A 27,906-nucleotide genomic window follows, 5' to 3' on the forward strand; every position below is an offset into this window, starting at 1 on the left:
CCCCCTCCGGCCCTAGACTGAGCCTCCACAGGCCCCAAAGGTCCTGAGCAGCTGGAATGGGGTAGGGATCAGAGAAGCTTCTGGGAAGGGGTTTGGTTAAGGATCCTGGGATCTGGGCCTGATCCCTGATGGAATTTAAAGTCCGCCAGGGGGTCTTAAGTGACTTAGACCTCTTATCATTGAACCATCTTTACAATTAAATTGACACCCCCCCCCCCCCCCACCCTCCTGGATGTGTTAAAGACTTACTCTGCGGAAGTAACTAGCATTTGTTCCATGAAGGAGTGATAACACTCACATCCACCGTCACCCAAGAAAAAAGACTGGATAGGCTTTACTATTCCCCCTTTACAAGTGAAGAAACTAAAGTTCAGAGGGAAGTGACTTCCCCAAGGTCACACAGCTAGCCGAGAGCCCAAATGGGCTGACTCAAAACTTAGCAAAAGCAAAAGAGGTAATACAGGCATGTGTCATCTAATAGCTTCTTGTGCAATTCCGCACGACCTGACGATCCTGGAACCCGGCGGGGGAACGTGAAGGTGAAAACAGCAGCAACCCCTTTGACTGGCGGGCACCTCTTGTCTCCCGAAGCCTGCCATGCAAATTAAACAGGCCCTTATTTGTCCGCTATTTTGCATTCATTTGCCTCTCGGCCTTCAGCGGGCCCTGATCTGCCGCTGGCCAGCCCCCGCGGCCGCACTGTGAGGCTTTCCCTAGCAGAAGGCGGCGGGCCTGGGAGAACCCAGGGCCAAGCCCCACGTCCCAGCTGTGCCTCCCTCTGGCAGGTCCACCGGCCCAGCTCTACCCTTTCCTCTCCCAGGCCTGCTCTCCTGTCTGCCTCCCATCTCTTAGCTCAGCGGGCAGCTGGATAAGAATCAATAGGTCCATTCCAGAACAAAGAGCACAGACAAGTGCAGGACAAACAAGCTGCTCCTGGTGACAGACTGGAAGGCCCTGTACCTCAGGTTCCCCCCCTTTCACCACTCAGCAGGGGGTGGACACGAGCCTCAGAGGTGCAGGGAGCAGTGGGAACTTTTTTACTTCCATCCTTCCCCCACCCCCCATGTGAGCTTCCTGGAGGAGGCAGCTCCCTGGGGACCGGCTTGAGAGCCAGAGAGCCTTTGGAGGAGAGGCAGGGGAAGGAGTGGACATGCAGAAAAATCCTAGCAAGGATAGGGACGGGGCTGGCCAGAAGGGCTGAGTCTCAGCGGGAATGTTTCTAGGCACGCGGGGCCGTGGTCTTAGACCCTACGGCGTCTGCACGAGGGATCTCGTTCTCCCCGAGAGAGCTCGGTCTCCCCGCAGCAAGTCTAGCAGCAGGGTCTGTCTGACAGGGTCGGGGCGGCGCAAATACCCGCTGAACTGTGAAATGCTCTGGGGTATGGTCTACCCAAGGGTGTAGGGAGGCTGACACACAGGTGTTTAGAGGTGAAGTGTCCCCTGCGGAAATCAGAGAGTGTCCCACTGAGGGCAGGCGTCCGTGGGAGTGAGCTGAGCGGAGAAGGGCAGGAGGGAGCGGGATCAGAGAATCAGGTTGTTTTCAGGAGTCTGAGCCCACTTGGTGAGTGAACGTGCTTGTGGGGGTATTTGACGATACGGGTCCATACGATGTGGGCACGAGTGTATGCTAGTGAACACGTGTAAGTGGGTGTGTTTGGGAACCAAGTTGGGGGGGGGGGGGATCGAGTGTGGAAACCAGCAGATCTGAGGCTCAGGATTGAACTACTCTTCTCCAGCCCCAAATTTTCTTCCCCATGATTCCTGGGGCTCCAGGATCCCCCCCAGATCTTCTCTGTAGCTGGGAACTTGGGCTGCATGTTGCGGATAATTACAGAGATTCACACCTGACTTCACTCACTCATCTCCCAAAACCCCCAAATTCCAACCTGCCAGGATCTCCTCTACCTGGGGGAGGGGGCTTAACGACGTCATTTCCTGCCCCGAAACTACACTTCAAGCGCCCCGACTCCACCCGCTGCCCTGGGCCGTCCAGGTTACTCACCCCCTTTCTGGGGGGGTCGAGGGTGGCCTTGGCAGGAAGGTGCTGGGGGTGCTGGGGGAAGGGAGGCTGGAGAGGCCCGGGAACCGAGACGCGGATTCCCGCCGCGGTCCACCTGTGGCCCAACCTTCCGCGCGCGGGGACTTGGTGGCGGGGGCGGGGCCTGCCGGGGCCGGTCCCCACCCCCTCCCTCGGCGATAAAACTTCAGTCGCGGACCTGGCACCCATCCTGGCCCGAGCCTGAGTCCCGGCCTCTCGACTTACTCTCCGAACAGCATGAGCTTCACCACCCACTCCACCTTCTCTTCCAACTATCGGTCCCTGGGCTCCGGGCAGTCGCCCAGCCACCGGATCAGGCCGGTCAGCAGCGCGGCCAGCGTCTATGCAGGCGCCGGAGGCTCAGGCTCCCGGATCTCCGTATCCCGCTCCACCAGCCTCCGGGGCGGCTGGGGGTCCGGGGGCCTGGCCGCGGGGATGGCCGGGGGTCTGGCCGGCATAGGGGGCATCCAGGGCGAGAAGGAGACCATGCAAGACCTGAACGACCGCCTGGCCTCCTACCTGGAGAGGGTGAGGAGCCTGGAGGCCGATAATCAGAGACTGGAGATGAGAATCCGGGAACACCTGGAGAAGAAGGGACCCCAGGTCAAAGACTGGGGGCATTACTTCAAGACCATCGAGGAGCTGAGGGCTCAGGTAAGGGGGCCACCCTGACCCCCAGCCGTGTTTGACCCTCCAATTACCCACTCCCTGCTTCTTCCCCCACTCCCCCAAGGATAGGAATTTTAATCGGGTGGGGTGCCTTGATTCCTTCCCGCTTTCTATCTCCATCCCGCCCCCTATTCCACAGGAAGGGGGTTGGCATAGTTTGGATTTCCAAGCATACCCCTGGCCACAGGAGCCCCAAGGGCGGTGATTGGGCCGGGAGCGCGCTTTCCCAGGAGATGGTGGGAAAGGTGGGGGGGGTGTTGCAGAGGAAGTAGAGAGAATGGAAGGAGGTGTGACAAGGCCTCATAAAGAGGACCTGGGCCCTCTGGCTTCTGGCCGAATCAGGACGATTGGAGGGTTAAGCGGATGTGGCTAAGGCTGAGTCATCTAGGAGTAAACAGGAGGCCTACCTGTGGGAGGGGCCAATGGGGGGAGCAGGGGGCAGGTGAGCAGGTGCACTAGGGGAAAAAAATGCCCGGAGAGGGCCAGAGAGAGGACTGACTGACTGACTTCAGGGGAGGCGGGACAGCAGAGGCCCCAAAGAAGGGGCAGTGGGAGACCAACTGGTGGGAACTCTGGAATTTGGGACTCCAGGAAAGGAGGGAACAGTGTGAGGGGGCACAGGTGGAAGGGGAGAGGCATACAAGGAGAACCTCTGGCTATTCGTGGGACCAGGAAGGGTTCATCCACACACATAACACCTTCCCACACTCACCCCACTCCATCGTTGATTTCCCATTCATGGAGCACCCCGTCTACAATCCCCCAGATCTTTGCGAGCTCTGTGGACAATGCCCGCATCGTTCTGCAGATTGACAATGCCCGCCTTGCTGCTGAAGACTTCAGAGTCAAGTAAGCCTGGGGGTGCTGGGGAGCTGAGGGTGGAGCCAAGCGAGATCTTCAGCTGTGGTCAGAGCTGGGTGGGTAAGAGTCAGGCTCCATCAGTTTATTCATTAATATAACCCAGTTTAAGAATATTGTCCCCCCAGTACCAAGAACAGTGCTCAGAGGGTTACCACCTGATCCTGACTCCGGGTGCTGGTTTGCCACGGCCACGGGGCGCTCTTAGGTGGCATGGGCCAAGAAGGTTCTGGATCAGAGCTGAGGCCCCTCTGATCACCTCCACTCCTACAGGTATGAGACGGAGCTGGCCATGCGCCAGTCTGTGGAGAATGACATCCATGGGCTCCGCAAGGTCATTGATGACACCAATGTCACTCGGCTACAGCTGGAGACCGAGATTGAGGCTCTCAAGGAGGAGCTGCTCTTCATGAAGAAGAACCATGAGGAGGCAAGCGGGGGCCCCTGGCCGGGCCAGGGACTGGGAGGCCGAACAAGTCTGGGGGCGGGGGAGCAGAGGGGACAGATCGCCTGTAAGTAGTCTGCCGGGACGTTTAGCACTACCAGCCTGGGCTCTTAACCAGACTGCTGCCATACACGGTGGGTCACCTGAACTCCAGCGCGATGGGGTCAAGACAACATGGGTGAGAGAGTGGGGAGAGGACAAACGATAGAAGCAGCTAGCACCACGTGTGAGGGCTGACAGAGGAGTGAGCAGGTGGGGCTGGCTGGGCTTCCTGGAAGAAGGCACAAGGAGCAGGTTTGTAGAGGCGGATGGATGGAGGGACAGAGCGAAGCGAGGAGAGAGAAACCACCTGGGGGTGATAGATTTGGGCAGGGAGTGCGTGGCGTTTTCTTCATGTGGAGTAGAAAACCCAGAACTGGCATTGCCCAGAGTATAAAACCGAGAGTCTTCTCCGTTGCTTTCTCCGGCTGATGCCCCGGCCTCCTGTGACAGGAGGAGCCTCGTCGGAGCTCGGACCCCAAGTCTCCCCCTCACTCTGGTCCTCTCTCCTGTAGGAAGTAAAGGGTCTACAAAACCAAATTGCCAACTCTGGGTTGACTGTGGAGTTGGACGCCCCCAAATCTCAGGACCTCAGCAAGATCATGGCAGACATCCGGGCCCAGTATGACGAGCTGGCTCAGAAGAACCGAGAGGAGCTGGACAAGTACTGGTCCCAGCAGGTGCACGAGGGGAAGGGATGGGTGCCAGGCTAGGCGCAGAGGCCTGAGGGGCTGGGAGGGAGGCCGACAGAGAAGGAGGGACCTGAGGACTCCACCCATCCTACAGATTGAGGAGAGCACCACAGTGGTCACCACACAGACCGCGGAGATAGGAGAGGCTGAGATGACCCTCACGGAGCTGAGACGTACCGCCCAGTCCTTGGAGATCAACCTGGACTCGATGAGAAACCTGGTGAGAGCCCTCATCCCCCTGCTCCAAGTACTCTTGGCCCTGACCTCTGTCGGCCTCACATCCAATCCTGTCTTAGCCCAAATCCTACCCCTTCCATCCTAAATCATGTGCTTAGAAAGAGTGGTTTCTCTTTGCATTTCCCGCGGCTCCCACCCACCCACCACCCCAGTACCTGGCACACCCTAAATTCTCCAGGAAGTTTCCGACAGTGAAGGGATGAGCCGTCGTCGTGGGACTGGGACTGCTCTGCTGAAACTTGCAAAGGCTCTCCCTCCGCTCCATCTCAAGGCTCACCCGATCCTCCCCCCTGTGCCCCCACAGAAAGCCAGCTTGGAGAACAGCCTGAGGGAAGTCGAGACCCGCTACGTGATGCAGATGGAGCAGCTCAACGGGGTCCTGCTGCACCTGGAGTCAGAGCTGTCCCAGACCCGGGCTGAGGGGCAGCGCCAGGCCCAGGAGTACGAGGCCCTGCTGAATGTCAAGGTCAAGCTGGAGGCTGAGATCGCCACCTACCGTCGCCTGCTGGAAGACGGGGAGGACTTCAGGTGCGTGGGGCCCTCCTTCCTCCCTCACAAGCTGGGGTGGAGATACACTTCTCTCCAAAGCCTTTTTGGTAAGCCCCACCATGTGCCTGTTCGTCGGTGTCCAACGAGCACCGGGTTGGTGCTCTTTTCGGGCTCCTGTGTCTCCCAAGGGAATAACGGCGGCAGAGAAGAGACTAAGTCTTACCCCCGCCATACTTAGAGCACACGTGGAGTTTGGCCCTGGGTTTCTCTTTTATGGAGGAAGTGGTCAAAAGAATGTGGAGATAAAGGCAGGGGTCAGGAGCATTTTTTTCTTCCCTTTCCTTGACTCCCTGCTACTCCGCAGAGCTGTTCGTAACCGGGGCTCGGTCTTCTGTTACAGTCTTACTGACGCCCTGGACAGCAGCAGCTCCATTCAGACCATCCAGAAGACCACCACGCGCAGGATTGTGGACGGCAAGGTGGTGTCTGAGACCAACGACACCAAAGTTCTGAGGCGTTGAGGCAGCAAAAGCAGGGTACCCTCTGGGCAGCAGAAGGCCAATAAAAAGTTCAGAGGTCACTTTGTTGTCTTCCTTGGCTGTTTTTATACTGCATATAGATGTCCTGACCCAGCAGTCCTCCCTCTGATCAGGCAGAAATCGGGGCTGACTCCAGGGGTTTGATATAAGGGGGAAGGGAGGTTGGCCAGAGGAAAGGTCTGCGTTCTCTTCCGAGAACTCACCTTCTCAGAAAGAGGAGGGAACAGTGGATGAGAATTTGTCTTTTCAAATTAAAAAAGGGATAAAAGTACCATGCAGAAATCCAAAAGGAAAGAAGGCAATAAAATTAAATATTTCCCACCCACATCAGAGGTAACCACTGACTGTAAAATGATTTCTTAAACTCGACATACACGAACACAGTTCATTTTATCTTATATCTGTAGGGTCGCACTGTCCCGCAGCTCGAGTTCTCAAACTCACAGCGTGACGTGGACACCTTTCTCAATCACCATGCCTACACGTACCTCGCTTTTTTCACCCAGTTGAGTGAGCGTGGAATCTCTTCTCCCTCCATTTGGAATCCATCTGAGTATTCCATTTTCCAGAAGGAAACTGTTAGTCCGTTAGTGAGGGGAAAAACACAGAATTGCGGTGATTATGCACTCTGTCACCTCTCCTGTTTTCCTAAAAATTTCAATGACTTTTTTCCTACTCATCATCCAAGTGAATGTCTCGATCACACAAGTCTCTTAATCTGCAGCACAGAGGACCACACTCCAAATGCTTCCAAGAATCAGAAACTTGATCTGCGTCATGTCCAGTCACGGTCAACAAACCAATCTGAGAAACGATATCTAGGTCTTTCTTGACCCTTGCCTTAGTAATTAGTCCTCCGTCTAGTTTGAGTGACAGCATACAAAATATGACATCATTTTAACTAAACCTTATTGCACCTGTACAGGAATGCCATTGGGATTATTTTTGGAAGTTTCCCCAGAATGATTTTCTCTCAGGTCTCAGCAACAAAAAAACCTCGATTTGGTAGTGAAGGGCTATTATATTTAATCTATACATTGCACACCCCATTCTTGTTAACAGCTGCCGATACCACGGTGCGTGGAGTCCAAATTTACCTAACCCAGATCTTTTCATGATGAATATCTTGGTCTCCAGTAGTTTGGTTTTTTTTGTTCCGTTTTGTTTGTTTGTTTATAAAGATTTTCTTTATCTGACAGAGAGAGACAGCGAGAGAGAGAACACAAGCAGGGGGAGTGGGAGAGGGAGAAGCAGGCTTCCCGGCGAGCAGGGAGCCCGATGTGAGGCTCGATCCCAGGACCCATGATCCCAGGATCATGATCTGAGTGGAAGGCAGACACTTAATGACTGAGCCACCCAGGTGTCCCTCCAGTAGTTTGGTTTTTGCAAAAAAGGTTGTGATAACATTCACGAGTATGCTATTAATATCTGTAACTAATACGCGCTAACATGTGAGCAGACCTATAGAACAAATTCCTAGAAATGGTGTGCTGAGCTACCCTATCCACAAATATTTAAGAAGTACCTACTTTATGCAAGGCCCTATTGAATATCTAGGTGGTTGACGAAATGGGTATTGCCGCTACCCCATCGAGCTCACAGCCTAATGGTCAAAAGTATGTGCATTTTGAGGGTGCCTGGCTGGCTCAGTCGGGGGAGCATGCAACTCTTGATCTCGGCGTTGTGAGTTCAAGCCCCATGTCAGGTGTAGAGATTACCTAAAAAAATAAAATCTAAGGGGGAAAAAGTGTGTATTTTTATCCATTCCTTCATCAAATATTTACGGACTACCTACTACATACCGGCCTCTCTTCCAGGCACTAGAGATACATCAATGAACAAAAAAGACAAAATCGCTATCCTCACAGAGCTTATATTCCGGTGACAGGAGACAGATAAATGAACATAACATAGTGTGCGAGCAAGTGATAAGTGTCCTGGAGAGAGCCCGCAAGGAAGGTCCTAGCGGGGAGAAGTCAGGAAAGCGAAAAGGTGATGCCTGAAGATCCCAGGATAACGAATCTTCAATCAAAATGAAAAACAGAGTTTCTACCTAAAATACAGCGTGTTGACTCTGCGGTCTCTGGAACTATGGGGTCCTTGGCGGAGAAAAGCTAAAGGCAGCAGTACTTCAGATGCTTTGTCTATGGGAGGCTCCGAGGACAGAGCCCGGAGAGCCCTCGAGGCCAGTGGGGAGCCCACCCCCCAAGAACAGGCCGGAAGTCTGCAGCACCGCAGGGCCCGACAGGCTGCGAAGGGAGCAGAGTCAGGGCCGCCTCCTGAGCCAGTCACACAAGAAGTGACCTGGAGCTTCTGTGAGCAGGGACCCTGGCTGTCTGTGGGCTCCCGGGTGCTACTAGTCGGAGCAAAACATCCCAGCTGAAAGCAAGGGATGCCCCCTGTGAGGGCCGTCTCCCCCTTCTGAAGCCTACCTTCCCCGAACAACCACAACAGTCACCTGTCCCACCTCGTGTTCCCCGGGGTCTCTCCAACCCCTACTTTTTCCACACCCTCCTCCCCAGTCTAGGTAGGACTCTATAGGAGACAACGCTTTGGGGCCAGGTGGTTGAGTTTTGCTTTCTGGGATCTGTTTCAGGGGAAAGCCCGTGTGCCCCACTGTTTTCCAAACGCGCAAGTGTCATACTGAAGGTGCTCGCTCAGACCACACGGAAACCCCAGAGCCGGTGCGGGCCCCAGCCCCACGTCCGCAAAGACCTACACGGCCCTGGCTGGCCCTCACTATAATTTAGGCAGGAGGAATCCAGCCTTCCTAGGGCCCCTAAAACGGAAAGACAGATGGCCAGGCAGCCAGATGGGGGACTGCAAGCGACCGTTATGGGGTGCGGACCTGCTTGGGGGTGAAGCAGAAAGCCCCTGGCAGAGCCGGAGTAGCGCCTGTGGCTGAGTCAAGCCGACCCGAGTAACCCAAGACGATGCACCTGATATGCCCAGCCCTCCCATCGGACAATGTCTCACAGTTCCCAGGGCGCTAATGCATTTGATCCCATTACAATCCTGTGAGCTATGCAGGGCAGAGGGTATCACTGGCTCTAGCCCAGAGAAATAGGCGCTGAGGTTCCCAGAGATCATGGGACTTGTCTGAGGCCACAGAGCTAGAAGCTGACAGCATGAAACCACATCTCCCGATTCCTAGTCCCAAGCTCCCTCTTCCGTGTATGAGAACTTAACCCAGGGGTTCCCAGCCCTGGCTGCAATTCCAATCCCCAGAGGCATTCTACCAATAGGACCATGGCCCAGGTCCCATCTACAAGGATTCTGATTCAGTTTTCTGGGGTGAGGACCCAGGCCCCCAGGCAAGTGTTAAAATTTGATTTTGGTGATTCCAATCGGCAGGCAAAGGTGAGACTCAGATCCCAGCTGTACTAGGGTCAGCACCTTGGCCTTCCCTCCTAATGCAGGTCACGATGTGTCTGTTTTAAATGGCACACTCCCAGAAAAGCTCCAGGCCTCTTGAGCAAAGCTCCTCATCGCCCACGTGGGAAGATGACCTCATGAGAGGCAGCCCATTTTGTCCCCTGAGTGCAAAGGGGAAAATTAGCAATTCCAGGTGATAATATGGAATCATCTGTTTTATCTCATGCATCCCGTGTCTCGGTGCAACCCAGCCCAGATACTAAATTAATACATGCTGCTGGACAGTGCAGAACCACACTTATCATATACTGACACGTGGGGTTTTTTTTAAGAGAAAAACGACAGATAGGTAGATAAAATACATATACATTCACATGTATATATCCTTGTATATGCAAAGCTCTCTGGAAGAATACACAAGACATTGAAATTAATGATGGACTCGGAGAGAAATCAGTGCAGGGAGAAACAAAGTGGGAGGGAGATTTACTTTCTGTTGTATATCCTTTGTACCTTTTGAATCCTGTATCACTAATACAAATACCAAAAAAGTTTTCTTTGTGAACTTTTATAATGGTTCAGGAACGTACAGCTTTCCACAGAAGGAAACTTTGCACCCATCTTTGTTTCTGACTCACCCCATGCATTCAATTAGTCATTCAATAAATATTTACTGACTCCCTAGGAAATGCCAAAAACCGTTCTAGGAGCTGAGGATACAGTGATGAACAAAACACACAAATAATCCTTGTTCTAGGGGAGCTTATATTCTAGCAGATGGAGACAGACAACGAATGATAAATGTAATAAGTAAATTATATTGTATATTAGGTAAGTATTATGGGAACAAATAGAGCAAGATATGTGAAACCAGGAGTTAGAAGGTGGGGCTCCTGGGCGGCTCAGTTGGTTGAGCGTCTGCCTTCCGCTCAGGTCGTGATCCCAGGGTCGTGGGATTGAGTCCCACTCATCTGGTCCCCTATTCAGCAGGGAGTCTGCCTCTCCTTCTCCCTCTGCCTCTCCCCGCTGCTCCTGCTCTCTCTCTCAAATAAATAAATATTTTTTTAAGAGAGGAATGTTCTCAGCTTATTTAAAATGTAAACAAATAAATTGAGTTAGAAAGTTTATCAGTTTCCTATTATTGCTATAACAAATAATCATCAACTTAGTGGCTTAAAACAACACACATTTGTCATCTTACAGTTTGGGAGGTCAGAAGTACTAAAATCAAGGTGTCAGCAGGACAGCCCATCTTCCGGAAGCTCTACGGGGAATTGATTTCCTCGCCTTTTCTGGCTTCTGGAGATCACCTGCGTCCCTTGGCTTGGGGCCCTATCTCCTATAAGCAAAGCCAGCAGCCCATCTTCAATTCTCTCTTTCTCTGACAAGTCTGATCTCTTCTTCTATGAGTTTGGCTTTTAGTTTTGGTTTATAAATGAGATCATACAGTATTTGTCTTTCTCTGTCTGACTTATTTCAATCAGCATAACGCATTCAAGCTCCATCCACGTTTTCACAAATGGTAGGATTTCCTCAATCTTTACGGCTGAATTCTATTCCATTGCACATGCATGCCACAACTTCTTTAACCATTCATCCACCAATGGACACAGGCCATCTCCATGTCTTGGGTATTGTAAAGAATGCTGCTATGAACATGGGCGTACAGATATATTTTCGAGTTAGTGTTTTCATTTCCTTTGGGCTATATTCCCCAAAGCAGAATTGCTGGAGCCTATGGCAGTTCGGTTTTTAATTTTGGGGGGATCCTCCGTACTATTTCCATCGTAGCTCTACTTGGCTGGGTCTGAAGCCAGTGAGGTCTCAGTAACCACAAGTAATGGCAACACCGTAACTTAATTTACCATTTGGGGCTACCTGGAATGACTGGCCTCTTGGGCAGACGACACAGCTGTTAAGATAGACCATTACAGTGGGAAAAAGGAAATCAGGGGCTCTCTGGGGTGGTCTGGCCACTTTGGCTACACTGGTGAGCTTAGAGAAAGGAAACTGGAAGCTCCAAGTTTTAAATTCTTGGCTCAAGAGGACCAGGGTGCTTCTAAGACTTCCTAAATGAATCTCTCAACTCCTGTAGCCACAGGGCTGATAGAGCTGAAGCCTGACCCTGCAGCGTGAGTTGGAACCACAACCAGGTCTTATACGAACGCCAAGGCATTGAGGAGGAATCCTACAAATGGGAAAAGGAGGTTTGGGATATACTTATGAGGACGCTGAATGCCCAGACCATGCTAAACCCCCCTGACTGGCAGAAGCAGCCCCTCCTTCTTTGTCTTAACGAGGCTGGTTCTGTCTTGCTTGGAGACTCCCTCCATAAGGGCTTTGCCTGAGATTGTTAACACGTAATAAATGACTCAGCACAAAATCTGACCCTAGAGAAGATTCACAAGCCAAAAAAGTTACAAAGATTTTGTCAGTTTATATAGACACAAACTTGGGGAATTTGTATGGAATTGGAGTCTAAGGGTGCTGAACCAGAAACGAAGACACAGTTTTAGATTGGGCTGAATTTATTTATATGGGTTTATTTATATGGATTCAGAGAATCCAAACTCAGTGTGCTGGCTCCAGCAGCCGGACATGATTTTATCTCTTTCTTTAGCTGATTAGTTAATATCTGGTCTCAGGGGCACCTGGGAGGCTCAATCCGTTCAGTGTCTGCCTTTGGCTCAGGTCATGATCTCAGGGTCCTGGGATCAAGCCCACATCGGGCTCCCTGCTCAATGGGGAGCTGGCTTCTCCCTCGGCCTGCCGCTCCCCCTGCTTGTGCTCTCGCTCTCTCTGCCAAATAAATAAATAAAATCTTAAAAAAGTAAATAAAAAATAAAACCTAGCCTCAGAAATAGCATACAATAAATGAAGCTGAGATACAAGAAATCCTATTGCATGATTCAGAGGAAGGAATCTAAAGGTTTAGCAAGCAAGGAATGTTGGAACAGATTTATCACATATAATCTACTCACTCACCCTGCAATAATTCCCCCAGGAGGACCTAGAGAATATTCCCTTCACTGAGGTATTGGGAAATATACCGGTAAGAGAAGCACAGCGTTCTTAAAAAGTGCTGTGCTAATTTTTCTCTGTATGCTCGGGGATGAAGAGGAAAGTACTGCTATGGAAATGGGCTTCCTGATTTTTATAGAAATGATGGGATCCCAGCATGGCAGAGGCCAAGGGGCAACAGCTGACCACCAGAAGCAAGGTAGGCATGGTTACCTTAAAAGGCAACAGGGTCAGAGCAATGATGAGAATGGTCTGACCCACAGGAGTCTTTGGCAGTAATTACCTGAACACAGGGTTCTAGTTTTAAATTGAGTGGGCAGTCTATTAAAGGGCTCTTGTAAACGTGACTACTAGTGTGCTGCCTGGCTGGCCTCGCTGGTAGAGCATGCAACTCTTGGTATTGGGGTCATGAGTTCCAGACCCACATTGGGAGTAGAGCTTACTAAATAAATACATGTGACTCCTAGAAAAAATTTTAACCATTTACAAATCTATACAAAGACATACACTCAAAAACACTCCCAACTAGGGGCACCTGGGTGGCTCCATCAGTTAAGCATCCAACTCCGGATTTTGGCTCAGGTCATGATCTCAGGGTCGTGAGATGGAGCCCTGCATTGGGCTCCAGGATCAGCACGGAGTCTGCCTCAGATTCTTTCTCCCTCTGCCCCTCCCCCTGCTCGCGCTGTCTCTCTCTCTCTCTCAAATAAATAAACCTTAAAAAAAAAAAAAAAAACACTACCAAGGCGCCTGGGTGGCTCAGTGGGTTAAGCGTCTGCCTTCAGCTCAGGTCATGATCCCAGGGTCCTGGACTCAAGCCCCGCATCGGGCTCCCTGCTCAGCAGGAAGCCTGCTTCTCCCTCTCCCACTCCCCCTGCTTGTGTTCCCTCTCTTGCTATCTCTCTCTCTGTCAAATAAATAAATAAAATCTTTTTAAAAATAAATAAATAAATTCACCAATTAAAAGACAGATATTGGCAGAGTGGGTTAAAAAACTATATGCTGTCTATAAGGAACTCACTTCAAATATAATGATATAGGTAGGTTGAGAGTAAATGGATTTTTTTAAGATATAATATGAAAACATCAATCGAGAGGAATCAGAAGTGGCATATTAATAACAGATAACTTCAGAACAGAGTAAATTGCCAGAGGTAGAAAGAGACATTATATAATGATAAGAAGCCAATCCACCAAGAAAACATAGCAATCCTAATGTGTATGCACCAAACAACAGAGCCCGTGAAATATGCAAAGTAAAAAAAAACCGAGTAGAGTGAAGGAGACATAGACAAACCCACAGTTATAGCCGGAGACTTCAACATGTCTCCCTTAACAATTGACAGAAAAACTATACAGAAAATCAGCAAAGATCTAGAGGAAGTCAAAAACACCATCAACCAACAGGATCTATTGACATTTATAAAACACTCCACCACCAACAGCAGAATACACATTTTTTTTCAAATGCCCACTGAACTTACACCAAGACAGACCATATCCTGAGCCATAAGACAAACCTCAAAAAACCAAAAAGAATTTAAATCATACAGAATGTGTTCTCTGACCACAATGGACTCAAACTAGAAATCAACAAGACAGAAAGAACAGGAAGATCTCCAAAACTGAACAGTACACATCTAACTAATTCATGGATCAAAGAAGAAATTGCAAAGGAAATTTAAAAATACATTAAACTGAATGAAAACTGGAATGCAACATATCAAAAGCTGTGGGATATAGGTAAAGCAGTGCTGAGAGGGCAATCTAAGCATATGTTAGAAAGCGGTAGGGGCACCTGGTTGGTTCAGTCGGTTGAGCTTTGGACTCCTGGATTCAGCTCAAGTCATGATCTCTGGTTGTAGGACTGAGCCCTGCACTGGAGTCACTCAGCTCAGGGTCTACGTGAGATTCTCTCCCTCTCCCTCTGCTCCTCCGCACCCTGCCCCCACGCCCCCCTCTCTGTCTAAAACAAAGAAATAAATAAAATCTTAAAAAGAAAAGAAGTAAAGTCAACAAATTAATAACCTCAGCTCCCACCTCAAGAACCTAGAAAGGAACAGCAAAATAAGCCCTAAGCAAGCAGAAGGAAGGAAATAATAAGGAAGAAATAATAAAAATGAAATCAGTGAAATTGAAAACAGAAAAATAGGGAATCTCAATGAAACAAAGAACTATTTCTTTGAAGAGATGAAACTGACAAACCTGTAGCAAGACTGACAAATTTAAAAAGAGAGAAGACAGAAATCACCAGTCTTGGCAATGAAACGGGACTTTTTTTTTTTGTAGATATAAACCAAATTATCCTAACATCTACATGGAAAGGCAAAAGAAGTAGCAAGCATAGTTAAAACAATTATGATAAAGTGGGAAAGATCAGTCTACACGATTTGAAGACTTAATATATACCTATAGTAACCAAGAAAGCATGGTGTTTGGGAGAGGGCTAGACACATAGATCAATGAAACACCAAGGAGAACCCGGAAACAGACCCACACAAATATGTCCAACCGATTTTGACAAAGGCATAAAAGCAATTCAATGGAGAAAACAGCCTTTTCAACAAGTGGTGTCAGAGCAACTGGGCATCCATAGACCAAAAAAACCCAAAAAAAACCCCAAAAAAACAACAATCTTGACCTAAATCTCACAACTTACATAAAAATTAACTCAATACTGATCACAAACTTAAGCGTAAAACATAAAAGTATAAAACTTTAAGAAAAAAAACACTTAAGAAAAAAACCCAGAGACATCTAGGATCTAGGGCTAGGGCAGAGCTCTTAGACTTAACATCCACAGCAGATCCATACAAACTGATAAGCTAGACTTGTTCAAGATTGAAAACGTTTGTTCTGTGAAAGAAGTTGTTCAGAGGATGGAGACAAGCAACAGACTAGGAGAAAATATTTGAATACCACACACCCTAAAATGATTAGTATCTAGAATACATAAAGAATGCTCAGGGGTTGCCTGGGTGGCTCAGTGCGTTGAGCCTCTGTCTCCTGATTTCGGCTCCAGTCATGATCTGTGGGTCCTGGGATCAGCCCCGAGTGGAGCTCTGGGCTCAGCATGGAGTCCACCTGGGATTCTCCCTCCCTCTGCCCCACCACTCACTCCCTCTCTCTCTCTCTAAATACAAAGAATTCTCAAACTCAGTGGCAAAAACCAAACACACCAGTTAGAAAATGGGCAAAAGATACGAGAAGACGTTTTCCTGAAGAAGGTACACAGGCTGCAAATAAGCTTGTGCAAAGACGGTCAACAGCACCAGCCGGAGGGAACTGCCAATTAAGATCACGGTGAGCTCTCGCCACACACCTATTAAAATGACTGAAATTAACAACAGACAAAACCAAATGCTGGAGACGATATGGAGAAACCGGATCACTACTACATTGCCGATGGGAATGCAAAATGGCACAGCCGCTCTGAAAACAGTTTGGCTGTTTCTAAAAAATCCACAGGTATAACCCAGCAATTGCACTCCTGGGCATTTATCCTGAGGAAATAAAAACGTGTGTTCACACAACAACCTGTGCAGGAAAAGCAACTCCATTCTTTTGTTTGTCTGTTTGTTTGAATTTATTCTGAAAAGAGAGAATGTGTAGGGTAGAGAGAGAAAGTCTCAAGTACGCTCTGCGCTGAGCAGAGCCCACCTGGCTCCATCCCAGAACCCTGAGATCACGACCTGAGCCGAAACCAAGAGTCCCACGCTGAACCAACTGGGCCACCCAGGAGTCCTGCAACTTATTCTTAATTGCGAAAAACTAGAAACAATCCAGTCCTTCAACAAGAGAATGAATGTTTCAATCGGGACACTTCAGTGCGGCAGAATACTGCCCAACAATCAAAAGGAATGAACCATTGATACGGGAAACCGCCTGGATGAATCTCCAGGTAATTATGCTAATTGAGAAAAGCCAATCCCCAAAAGATTACGTACTCTATGATTCCCTTTATATAACATTCTCAAAATGACGAAATTCTAGAAATGGAGAACTTAGAGATGGCCGGGGGGAATAAGAAGATGGTGCCATAGGGAAGTGAGTGTGGCCATATAAGGAAAACACCAGGGATCCTCTGGTGTTGGAAATGTTTTGTATCCTTACTCTTATCAATGTCCTTGTCTTGTCTGTTATATAATACTCTAGTTTCGCAAGAGGCTACAACTGGGGAAACTGGGTAAAAGGTATGTGGGGTCGCTTTGTGTGACTTCTTACAACGCGTGTGAGTCTACGATTATCTCAAAATAAAAAGCTTAATTTTTAAAAAATGGGTACATAAAATGTTTTGCATTTATTTTCTCAAAAAAAATTAATATGCAATTCTTACCCTAAGCATGTGGGCAGGCGCACACACACCCACACCCAAGATGTTTGCCCTTGAGTGTTACCATAGGAAAGAGCTCCCCCCTGGGACGCCTGGGTGGCTCAGATGGTTAAGCGTTTGCCTTCGTATCAGGTCATGGTCCGGGGACTGGGCGCCCCATCCGGCTCCCTGCTCAGCGGGGAGCCTGCTTCTCCCTCTCCCACTGCCTCTCCCCTCTGCTCACGCTCTCGAATAAATAAAATCTTTAAAAAAAAAAAGAAAGAAAGAAAGAAAGAGCTCCCCCTTATCTTAAGAGACTGGAGGGAGGTTGCAGGTGCCCCAGGATCCACCCTGGGTTTTCCCAGGAGTCTCAGGACACACTGGAAACCAGGGGACCCCCTCAGCGAGAGGCGAGGGTGCTGCGGCGGCGGCGGGAGGCACGGCAGCGCTGCCCTGGGCGCCAGACCCCTCGCGGCTGGGGACACGCGGGAGCCACCCGCCGGCACCCTGGGGTTGAGCGGAGGCGGGGCGGGCGGCAGCGCCCTCCTGGGACCACCGCCGGCTGCTTCCCGAGGGTGTGAGGACGCCGCGGGAGAGAAAGAGCGGCGCGGGCAGGAATGCGGCTTCCCCACGCGGCTTGCTAGGAAATGAGCCGAGACGGCGGGCGGCGCAGAGCCAGAGCGACAGGCCCAGCTCCAGAGCCGGCTCTAAAGGCGAATTTTTGAGATCGAGGGTGCTGCTTCCCGCCCAACCCGGCTCTAGCTGGGCCAACCTCGCCGCGCGCTCCCCGCGGCCCCGGGCTTTGGCGCCTTCTCTCGGTTCCTCCCCACAGCCTATCCGCTCCCACCTTGGCTGTGGCTTTAAGAGGAATCCCACCCCAACACAGAGCTTTTTCAGGTTGTGCCAGTTCCTTTCCGCCCCTTGGTCCCCGCCCACCCACCGAGGAATGCGGCCTCGGGGAGGCCTCGGAGAGGGTCAGTTTCGAGGCTGAGGGCGAGGCAGGTGCCTGGGGCAGCGACCGAAGCCGGCTGAGGGAAGAGGGAGGAAGCTGGGGACCGGACCCGGGAGTGGCCAAGGCCAGAGCCCCTGAGAGGCAGGCGTCGGGCTAGACTAGCAGGGCTCAAATGCCTGGTGAGCCAGTCACTAGCGGGGTGACTGTGGCCGGTTCCTTACCTGGCCCGGCTGTTTCCTTTGTCCTAAAATAGTGCGTGCTTATTGAGTTTGAGAGGATTAAGTGAATTAACATATCAAAGTTTTGGGACCCTGTCTAGCCCACAATCAGTGCTAGGTGAGGCTCGATATTATCTTAAATAGTTGAGCACCCGCCAGAAATCAGGTGTCCCCCTCTCAGGTTCCATAACCTCCCTGGCCCCTTCCCTCTCTGGAAGGCCTGCCGTGTAACCTCTGGAAGGTAATGCCCATTGGTCACCAGGAATGAGAAGGGCGCTTTGCACACACTCCCCGCCCCAGCCAGTACCCTCACCGTGCCCCAGGTGTCTTCCCTTTCCCAACCCTGGGGAAAGCCTCAGCTCTCCTTGATGAAGGGAGCTAAGGAGACAGATGTTCTGGCCTCCACTGATCTGGATGGCCCATCAGAGTGAGAAAAGCTGGCAAGTTCTAAAATCTGAATCCAGTCCCAGCCCTGTCACTACCTCTGTGACATCGAGTCAGCCACTCTCTGGGCCTCAGTTTTTCTTCAGTGAAATAAAGACATTCCTTCCTTTCTTCTTCTTCTTTTTTTTCTTTTTTTTTTTATGCGAGCTCTATACCCAGCGTGGGACTTGAACTCACCACCCGGAGATCCACAGTCGTATCCTCTACTGCCTCAGCCTGCCAAGCGCCCCAAGACGTTCCTTTCTGGGGCCCACATTTATGAAATGAGAGACACTGGCCTGGCCTGAACTGCCCTGACCGTTTGAAGGGTAGTGGCGAGGGTCACCTGGAACAAGGCAGGCAGAGAGGAGTCGTGAAGTTTCATCCAGTTCCATACAACCCTCACATTATAGGAGTCCTTCCAGATCACCCTGTGCTTGTCTTCCCCCTCCTCCCACCTACCACCCATGTCAGCTCCAGGACTGAGCGATTTCTGTCTGCTTCCTCTTCAGCTGTAACCCCACCGCCTAGCGCAGTGCATGTCAAAGGTGGTCAATAAACAGGTGTTGAATGAATGAATAAACAGTTCAGATTTGGCCTCTCAAAGTAGAAATCCTCTTTCTGGCCTTCCCACCTTCTGTGTGAAGATTTTAAAACAGCACAGCCCCTTTGGGCGTGCTAGTTATTAGAACATTGTCACTCCTTTTACTGGGCTGAAATCTGCCTCCTATAACCTTCGAGACCAACTCTGCCGACTAGACTTACACAGAACTCCCTCTTCCGTAAGATTTCATGTGTGAGTGATTACTCTTCTCCCAACCTACGCAGAGGGAGTCCCGAGCCCTGGGTACGGAGCTCGGCTGCTGGCCTCGGCCCCACCTGCCCAGGGATGAGCTGGGGAAGCAGTCCTCTACTCAGGAACATCTCAAGGAATTACAATTTCAGTGATCCTCGGGTCTTGGGAGGCTGTCTCTACCGAAGGCCCTGATCAGAACATAATGAAGTGGCTGGGGCTACAGCGGGAGGAATTTAGAATAAACTGGGGATTTGAAGGCATTGCAATGCCGTGGGCCCAAAGCCCACAGAGTTCTCCACCCCCCCACCCCCTCCCGCTCCGGCAGCAGGGTTGACCTGCCAAATTGGCTGACCTTTCTCCATCACTCACCCCCTCGAGAGATCTGCAGCCTTCCATTTACACCGTTGAGCTGCCCTCAGGCCCTTCCCACACATGCCTGTGTGTTTGAGTCCCGATTTGTGTCCACGGCTAGAGCTAATGATTTACGCTCAAGGCCGGATGAAAAGGCTATGGCACCGACGCCAAAAGAGGGCAGGAAGGCAGAAGCTTTAAAGCAACCAGGTTTGAGGAGTGAATTCCAACCTCTTGTGGCCCCTGGCCCCCACCCCAAGTTAGTTCCCTTTGCCAGACTTACACTGTCCCTTTCCTTCTTCTCCCCACCGACCCCCAGGTCTCTTCCAGGATGCCCTCCCCACCTGCCTCACTCCACTCTGCCCCTATCACCCTGCCCCACCCCCACTGACGTCAAAGCGGTGTTTTTCAAATTGCAGGGTGTGTGAGCACAGAGAGTTGATTAACCAGCATATTTGTAATAAAATGAATAGAATAGGGTAGAATAAACTAGATCAAAGTGCATGCGTGCCATGTGGTAAAGTAAGGGCGAACACTGCTATACCATGTCCGGAAACTTGTGAGACACCCCCCACCCCAGCCCAGAGCTCTATCATTATGATGGTCTCGGTCTCGGTATCCATGATCCTTCGGCCCTACCCGTTCCTCTTCTCCTTCGGTCTCCAGGCACCATCCGATGATGGAACTTTCTGCAGTAATGAAAATACCTGTGTTGTCTAATACGGTGGCTACTAACTACACGCGGCTATTGAGCGCTAGAAATATGGTTGGTGTGACTGAGGAAATGATTTTTTAATTATATTTAATTTTAATTACTGTAACAGTCACGTAGAGACTCGGGGTAAGGGCTACCCTGTTACTATATGTCGCAGTGCCGCGCCGGCTCTAAGCACCCCGGGGCCGGAGACAGGGCTGCTTTGTTCACTGTTACACTCCTGAGACTTCGCTCTAACGGGTTAAGTCACCCATAAATGGGAAGAGGGGGTGATGGGGGGGGAAGTAGCCCTGACCTATAGCATTTTCCGATTTCCATAGTGTAAATACTCCCGCTACTAGGTCCCTTTCAAGCTACTAGGGGTTCAGTTCTGGCAAGCAAAATTCCTGAAGTTAGCGATCAGCTCTCATTAGCTTTTGAATGAATGAGCAACTAAAGGAACACATAAGCTACCAGGATGGAATTCTGCAGGCAGAACACCCAAGGGAAGGAGGAAAAAGGCGTCGAGGGACACGTTAGGCTGTCATCAGCCATCCTTCTCCCTCTGTAGCTCTTCTTTGTACCAAGAAACCGAACGCAGCGGGAGGATGGCTGACCTTCCTCGTTCTGTGGCCCCACTCCAGCAACCCCCCCAATTTTAAGAAACCCCCAGGGCTTTCCAGCAGGCTTAACAAAGTCATTCTAGCCAGAGGACAATCCTATCTGCTACAAAAGCTATTGAATGAATATATGAGCATGTGGAATGAACCCGAGGACGCTATTGCTATTGGAGGTGGCTGCTACCGGTTTTCCCCGGATACAGAAATTACAGTCTCCTTTGGTCACTGAAATGGCCTCAGTCATGAAAAAGTGCTAAACCTGTAAATCTTGCTGTCATTTAGGAATGCTTAGTGCAAACGTGTAGGGGCCCAAGGCACCATTTCCCCCCTCTTCTTTAAAGGGCTTTACAGTCCTCCCCCGGGGTCACTCCTGCATTCCACACACGTTCAGGGAAGGAGGGGCAGGTGCCTACTTTGGGGGTAGCTTGGACCCAGGTGGAGACCCTCGGTCTTAGCCCTAAATGATTCAAAACTCCAAGCATTCAAATAAAAATCCGAGTAACAAAACGGAAGACAAGGATACCACAAAGCTCCGGAGGTGAACTCGGAGCCAAGAAATGGCAGGGCTGGGGCGCCTGGGTGGCATAGCGGTTAAGCGTCTGCCTTCAGCTCAGGGCGTGATCCCGGCGTTATGGGATCGAGCCCCACATCAGGCTCTTCTGCTATGAGCCTNGACGTTCCGAGGAAGGATGGTGATTATGACTCATGGCAGAAGGATTTGTGCCATGGGAGAGGCGTGCATTCCAGATCAGAGAATAAGGAGAATGCAGCCCCGGAGGCTCAACTGCCCACCCAGCACATAGTAGGGACTCGATAAACACGTGTTCCTAGGGTCCCGGAAAATCTGAGCCCGCTCTTGGCTGTAGCAGTAGCAAGTGAGCCCAGGTGGGCAAATGCCAAGCCTCAGGCCATACATCACCAGGGAGATAACCTTGAGCTGGCAGGAGCCGCAGAGGCACACAGGGAACTGAGCTGAGCCAAAAGTTCCAGACAAAAGGGTCTTGTCCCTGCAGCTACCCTCCAGGATTGCAACCCTCCCACGGCTGCCCCAAGGCCCCAGGCCTAAATAAGGAAGTCACATCTTGCCTGCAGAACACGGCTCTGTGCAGCCGGGGTCTCAAAGGCCTGCTGCCCACCTTGACACGGCCTGGAGCCCTGTCTGGCCCCAGGCCCAGCCACACTCTGCAACTCAGAGCCGTCAGATCCCTCTGTTGGCAGGGCTAAGGGTGGCTGGATGGTCACAACCCTGGTCGAATCAAAGCCTTCCTGGGGTCCCCTGGAGCTCTCTCATGTGCCCCTGCTTCCAGGCCTCTGTCACCCCACCCAGCCCTTCTCAGCAAGTTCTCCAACTTACTCAAGCTCCCACCAAGTCACACAATCCCCCTGCAAAGGCACTATCTGTCCAACTCCTACCCCAGCAATTCTGGACACCAAAAGTTCTTTGTAACTCACTCACATGCAAAACCTGACATGGGGCAATTTATGGTTTTTACATATCTAATTCAGTGTGACGATTCCTAGGTTTCACTGTAGAAATAAATGTTCAGTGTGTCTGAGTCCATAATTCCAGGGGCCACCTGAAACCCCACTGTGGTTTTCCTTATACATTACCTGCACTACGTTTCCTTTCTAAACTCTGAAAGTCAGAAAAAAAGAGCCATCCGGACGCGAGCGTCCTCGGTGAAGGGATTGGGTACTAGCAGCAGAAGCCCAGGTTGCGAAGCTTGTAGGGGAAGGGTTTTGAGCCTGCAGGCCTGCTCCTGAGAGCTGATGGCGAGGAGGAGCCCCAGGAAAACAAGCCGGGGGCAGGGGGGACCTCAACAGCTCAGCTGATGAGAGTTTACCAACAGGGACACCAGGGCAGTGTTTCAAGGCTGTAACGAGGCAGCAGCCCAGAGACATAGCTGTCGCCTGGGAGCCAGAGCTTGAGACACATGTCACCTGGGTTTCTTCCTCATCGAAATGAAACCCACCTCAGAGCCCTGGGCAGGGAGGAAAGGCATGCAGCTCACTGAAGGCACTCGGTGAGTATCAGCTACTCGGCTGGTTCCGTCATCCGGTAAGTATTTCTTGACCACCCAGTGCCTCCTAGGCCCCTCTGGGCAAGACAGTGTGTAAATGTACAAGGTGAACTCAAGGAGAGACAGAATGTGCACATACAAGTGGACTCAAGATTGGACCGAGCAGATTAAAGTTGGATTTCAGGGGAAAGGAGAGTCGGACCTGCAGAAAAGGGAGTCAGGGAGAGAAGAAACGTGTTCTGGGCGGTGGCAGGGGATCGGGCCAGGCTGAATCCCAGGGCAACTTTCACAGGGTTCTTTCCTCCCTGGGCCCGGTTTCCCTCTACATTTAGCCTTCTATCTCCTCTGAGTTCCCTTCCGCTTTCTGTGATGCCAAACGTCTGAAGGATTGTCATTTAGAAGTGAAATTGACCGATCTTCACGACCCCCAGCGATATCACCAGACCAAAGTGGTGGGAGCAACAGGAGGCCGATTTCCGCTCCAGTGAGGGACTTTCTCAGGTGCTCTCCTGCAGTCTGGAGGGCGGCCAGCCTCACCCTCCTTCTAGCCTAGAGGCCAGGGTGTGGGCATCAGGCAGGAAGTCAGAGCAGCTGGCCACACCCACCCAGAGGGGCTGGGATTCTGTAAGCTGAACCTCCAGAGAGGCCCCATGTTTGCGGAGCCTTTGCCAGCTTACCAGATGGGTCCATCTAATTCCCTGCTTGCTGCAGGTCTAAAGACATCAGGGCAGGAACTCAGTCATCAAGGAGGAGCAGGGCGGCGGGGGGGGGGGCAGCGGACCCTGGATATAGAGAAGAAACATCCTCTGGGGCACCCGGCTGTGATGCACATTGCACGTTAAGGGAGGGGAACATATAGTCATCTATGCACATAATCACAAAACACAAATTATGCACCAAAGAGCAAAATATAATCAGCGGGGGCTTAGTTGTGACAAGGGCTGGCAGGGGTTTCGGGGACAGCCCGTGTCCTCACAACCTCTCCAGTTGGCCATTTCTGCCCCTGCTCTCTCTGTCTCTCTGTCTCTGTCTCTCTCTCACACACACACAACACACATACTCTCTCCTCCCTCTGACCCATCGCACCAGCCTCTCTCCTACCCCATCCCCACCCGATCCACGAGGAGATGCAGCTGTTGCCCTTGGAGAGTGTAAAGTGTGGCTGGGCAAACCGGACTAACCCATCCACAGGAAGCCACAGGGGACCAAGGTCCAGCAGAGTCTGCCCTGTTTTGTCACCGGAGAGGAAAGCTGCAACAAGGATTACAGAGAAGGATGGCATGCAGGGGAAGGGGTGGGGCTGGGGGGCTTCCTGGAGGTGGTGGGCATCTTGCTGATAACAAGGATGAGTGGAATGTGGGTGGGCAGAAGATGGGGGCAGGGAGTAGTGATGGGAGCACCGTAAGTCGGGGCTTGGAGAATCACCTGCCTTGATCCATAGAGAAATCCCCTTCCAGAAGGGGCCATTTTTGGAGAGGACCTAGGGATCATGGAGGTAAGGACATCGATTTAATAATAGGAAAATACATCCTCCTCCTTGGCATTTGGAAGCATGTGAGTTATAGGGATAGACATGAGGTAGAGAGAAAGGGATAGAGAGAGATATATGGAGGCATCTCTGGATCCAGAGCCATAGAGGGGCCAAATTACACCCCTGCCCCAAGACAGAAGAGTCTGCAGATAGCACCCCTGCACCAAGCTCAGAGCTGAGTCTGGCGTCCCCCACCTTTCCAGCCCTGTCCTGAAGGAGAAATGGATGGGGGAGGGACAAGGAACCAGGACGTGAAGAAAGGCAAGTGGCCTGCCTTGGGACAAAGAGAAGGATGACTCCCTTCCTTTAAGAGTAGCTCTAAACAGCACAGTCTCCGATTCCCAGAGACAGAGCCCAAAGACTCCAGCCAATGCCCCTACAAAAACAATCCTGGAGAGGTCACTGCCTCCATCCCCCTGTCCCGGAGACATTCTCCCAGACCCTAGGACTCAGTGTGGCTCTGCATTCCAGTGGACTCTTCCCAAGACCTGACCCCTGAGGGAGGAGGAGAGGGTAGGAGAAGTGGGGGTCAGTGAAGCCTGGGGTTGGGGATCAAAAGGAGAGAGAGGGGATACTCTGGGGCACCTCTGTAGATGGACTGAGCCTCAGCGGTGTCCCCAGGGACCCAGTGAGCTGCTTCCTAACCGTCCCCCTTGCTCTTGAGGCCGAGGTGAGAGCCAGTTGCATACAGCTACCTGAACCCTTCCCTGGACGATGCCAGGCACTGTGGCCCAAAACAGTTCATCCTGTCCTGTGCTACCCAAAAGGCAGGAAAGGCTTTGAGGTCCAAGCTTTATTGTGGACAGAACACCTGGCCAAGTGTGGACCCAATGTCCTAGAGGCCCCACACAGAGTCTCCCTCAGTCCCACGTATTCCAGATCTTCATTCCAGGGACTCCTGGGCTGGCTGAGCCCACAGTATCAGCTGAGAGGGAGCTGTGGGGGAGATAAGAGAGCATGGGACCCTCACCTCTCTGCCCTGAGCAAGAGTCCACATTTTGCTTCCAGAATTACCTTTAAATCTACATCTGTCCCCCTATTACCAATCTGTCCCCCAATGGTAAACACCTTTAATGGCTTCCCATTGTTGTAGGTATAAAATCCAGTCTCCTTATCCCTGCATTCCATCTCTCCCACCACCCCCATAGTTGTCTGGCTCTTCCACTCTCCAATCTCCTCCTTCTCTAAACCCTCTGCTCCCGCTGAGCTGATCCCAAGCAATGCTTCGGATGCTCCCTCCTGCCCTCCCCGCTCCCGCATTCCACGCTTCCCTCAAGGAGGCGAACCACACACACCTCCTCCTTGAAGCCTTCCCTGGAACTATGGCACGGGCTGGCTGCCTTCGTTCTCTCCTCCTCTGCGCACCTCTTATTAGCACCACCCGCCCAGGCTGTTCTTTCAGTACTTGGGGTGCTGGGCCCCATGTGTTGGCTGGCGTTAGTTATTTGAATGGACGTTGGATTGGGGCAGTGATGGCATGCGCTCTACCGTCCCAGAAGAGACAGGCTAGAGAGGCCCATAGCAGGGGTCAAAAAGCCACAGCAAGAGATATCCATATATTGATCAAAATCAGAGGTCCCCCTCCAGGTTCAGAAGTACAGGCCCTGCCTGAGACCACGAACCCACTGGGGTTACAAAGGGACCCAAATAGGGAGACAAAGGCTGGGGTAGAGGGTGTGGATAGAACTTGGGAGGCAGACTCTTTCCCCCTCATCAGCCCCCACCCCCAGAGGATGCCCTGCAGGAAGGAGGGGGCAGAAACTAGCTCCTGGGAAAGAATGTGGTAGTCATCCTGGGAGACAGAAAATGGAAGCTTCCTGGAGAGGAGGGGAGCCTGGTCTTATCCGATGTTTACATTCCAGAGGGCCCCTGTTGCTTCTCCCCAGCTTAATTAAAAAATACCTGAGGATCCCTGCGTGCTGGGAGAGGGGATTTCAGGTGCCTGCCCTGCCCCCACCCCCATCCCGCTGCTCCCCTCACCTCTGACCTCCGGGCTTGCTGTGTGGATGCACTGATGGGAGCAGGGCTCTGTCTCCATTTCTGTTTCAGGCACAGTGCTGACCCACAGACACTTCGTGGGAATCCCTGTCCTCAGTAATAGAGGATAGAAGCTATAATCCAGCCATAAACATGCCGTGCCTGGCAGGGAGACAAAGTTGTCTTGGAGGACTAGAGAACGGTCCAGAAGCAGTGACATCCAGGCTGCTTCTGCAGGATCCCACAGGGGAGCCTGTGATCGGGCAGGGAGGCACTGATCGTAGGCAGAGGGAAGGCAGGAGCAAAGGTCTGGACCCCATCCCCTCGCGCACACCTCAGCTGACCTTCTCTCTGCTACATCAGCTTTCTCTCTCTCTCTCTCTCTCTCTCTCTCTCTCTCTCTCTCTCTCTCTGCTAGATCCTTCCCATTAGCATGCCAGCATGTTCTAGTGTTGCCCACCTTCAAACAGGCTCCCTGGGACGCCTGGGAGGCTCAGTCGGTTCAGTGCCTACCTTCAGCTCAGGTCGTGATCCCAGGGTCCGAGGTCGAGCCCCGCAGCGGGCCCCCTGCTCCACAGGGAGTCTGCCTCTCCCTCTGCCCCTCCTCTCGCTCGTTCTCTCAATCTCTCTTTCTCAAATAAATGAATAAAAATCTTAAAAAAAAAAAAAAAGAAAAAAGAAAAAGAAAGGCTCCCTGGACCACCTTCCGCTGCGGCTCCTCCCCTGCCTCTGTTCCTTTTCATAGGCTCTCCTCTTGCTCACCCTCCTTCCCTCCCTCCGCAGCCCACTCCAGGCTGGCCCGGGCTCCTTCGCCCCACGGAAGCACTAGCCTCGGCACGAGCCACCCTTCCCGAAGACTCTGCATTGTTAAACTCAGCAGACACTTGACATACCTTCTGTTCCTTGATGGCTGAGTTTCAGACCCTGAACTCTCCCTCCTTCTTGAAACATTCTCCTTGACACCTCACTCCAGCGTTTCCTCCAGGTGTAGCTTCTCAGTGTCTGTCTCCAGCACGCCCTCCTTCATCTGAGCTACTAACGTGAACGTTCCTCTGGGCCGGTCCCGGGCCCTCTTCCCCTGCTACTATGTACTATCCCCTTGAGTAATCTCAACCCCTGCCATGGCTTCCATGGCACCTTCCACATAGCAAAGGCTGCCAAATTTTAGATGTCCAGTCCAGATCTTTCTTCTGAGCTCCTAAACAGTCTGTGGACCGTTCTACTTGATGCCTGCTTCCCTTGATATCTCTTAAGCATCTCAGATTTAACCCGTTCAAAGTGGAAAACTGAAATGATTGCTCGTAGCCCCCCACCAGCCCTCCTTAATCATTGCTCGTCTTAGTACACGACACACCATCCGTCTGCTTGTTGATGCCAGAAACCAGGGAATCATATTTGACCGCTTGTTCTCTCTTACCCCACCCCTCCTGCATCTAATAAATTACTAATTCTACTTCCAAAACATACCCGAACCTCTCCCCTTCTCCCCATCTACATACTACGTACAGGCGGCAATCATCACTCCTCTGTCCTGTTAGCACCTGCCTGGCAGAAGGTCTTCTCTTGGCCACCTTAGCCTTTCTTCCACACCACCCAGTGAGGTCTTCTT

At 51.4% G+C, this 27,906-nt stretch overlaps 1 protein-coding gene and 1 long non-coding RNA gene across 2 annotated transcripts; one reads left to right on the forward strand and one right to left on the reverse strand.

The window, feature by feature from the left end:
- Positions 1–2,126: 2,126 nt before the first annotated feature.
- KRT18 (keratin 18) lies at positions 2,127–6,047 on the forward strand. Its single transcript, XM_011229906.3, has 7 exons — positions 2,127–2,692; positions 3,474–3,556; positions 3,839–3,995; positions 4,565–4,729; positions 4,836–4,961; positions 5,283–5,506; positions 5,868–6,047. The coding sequence occupies exons 1-7, from the start codon at positions 2,276–2,278 to the stop codon at positions 5,986–5,988; spliced, it is 1,293 nt and encodes a 430-aa protein (XP_011228208.2). The 5' UTR covers positions 2,127–2,275; the 3' UTR covers positions 5,989–6,047.
- Positions 5,719–19,701, reverse strand: LOC117796723. The gene is made up of 2 exons (XR_004621373.1): positions 19,473–19,701; positions 5,719–6,582 (listed from the first exon to the last, which is right to left on the reverse strand). It is a non-coding gene; the product is annotated as an uncharacterized LOC117796723 (long non-coding RNA).
- Between the last annotated feature and the right edge of the window lie 8,205 nt (positions 19,702–27,906).

Source organism: Ailuropoda melanoleuca, chromosome 16 (genome assembly GCF_002007445.2).
Source record: "Ailuropoda melanoleuca isolate Jingjing chromosome 16, ASM200744v2, whole genome shotgun sequence".
Classification (NCBI taxonomy): Eukaryota; Metazoa; Chordata; class Mammalia; order Carnivora; family Ursidae; genus Ailuropoda; species Ailuropoda melanoleuca.

What these genes read in the sequence shown, in the direction of transcription:
- KRT18 (XM_011229906.3), top strand. Translation starts at nt 2,276, where the DNA reads ATGAGCTTCACCACCCACTCCACCTTCTCTTCCAACTATCGGTCCCTG. An exon ending in TGAAGAAGAACCATGAGGAG is followed by an intron (nt 3,996 to 4,564) that starts GCAAGCGGGGGC and finishes TCTCTCCTGTAG; the next exon opens with GAAGTAAAGGGTCTACAAAA. An exon ending in ACAAGTACTGGTCCCAGCAG is followed by an intron (nt 4,730 to 4,835) that starts GTGCACGAGGGG and finishes CCCATCCTACAG; the next exon opens with ATTGAGGAGAGCACCACAGT.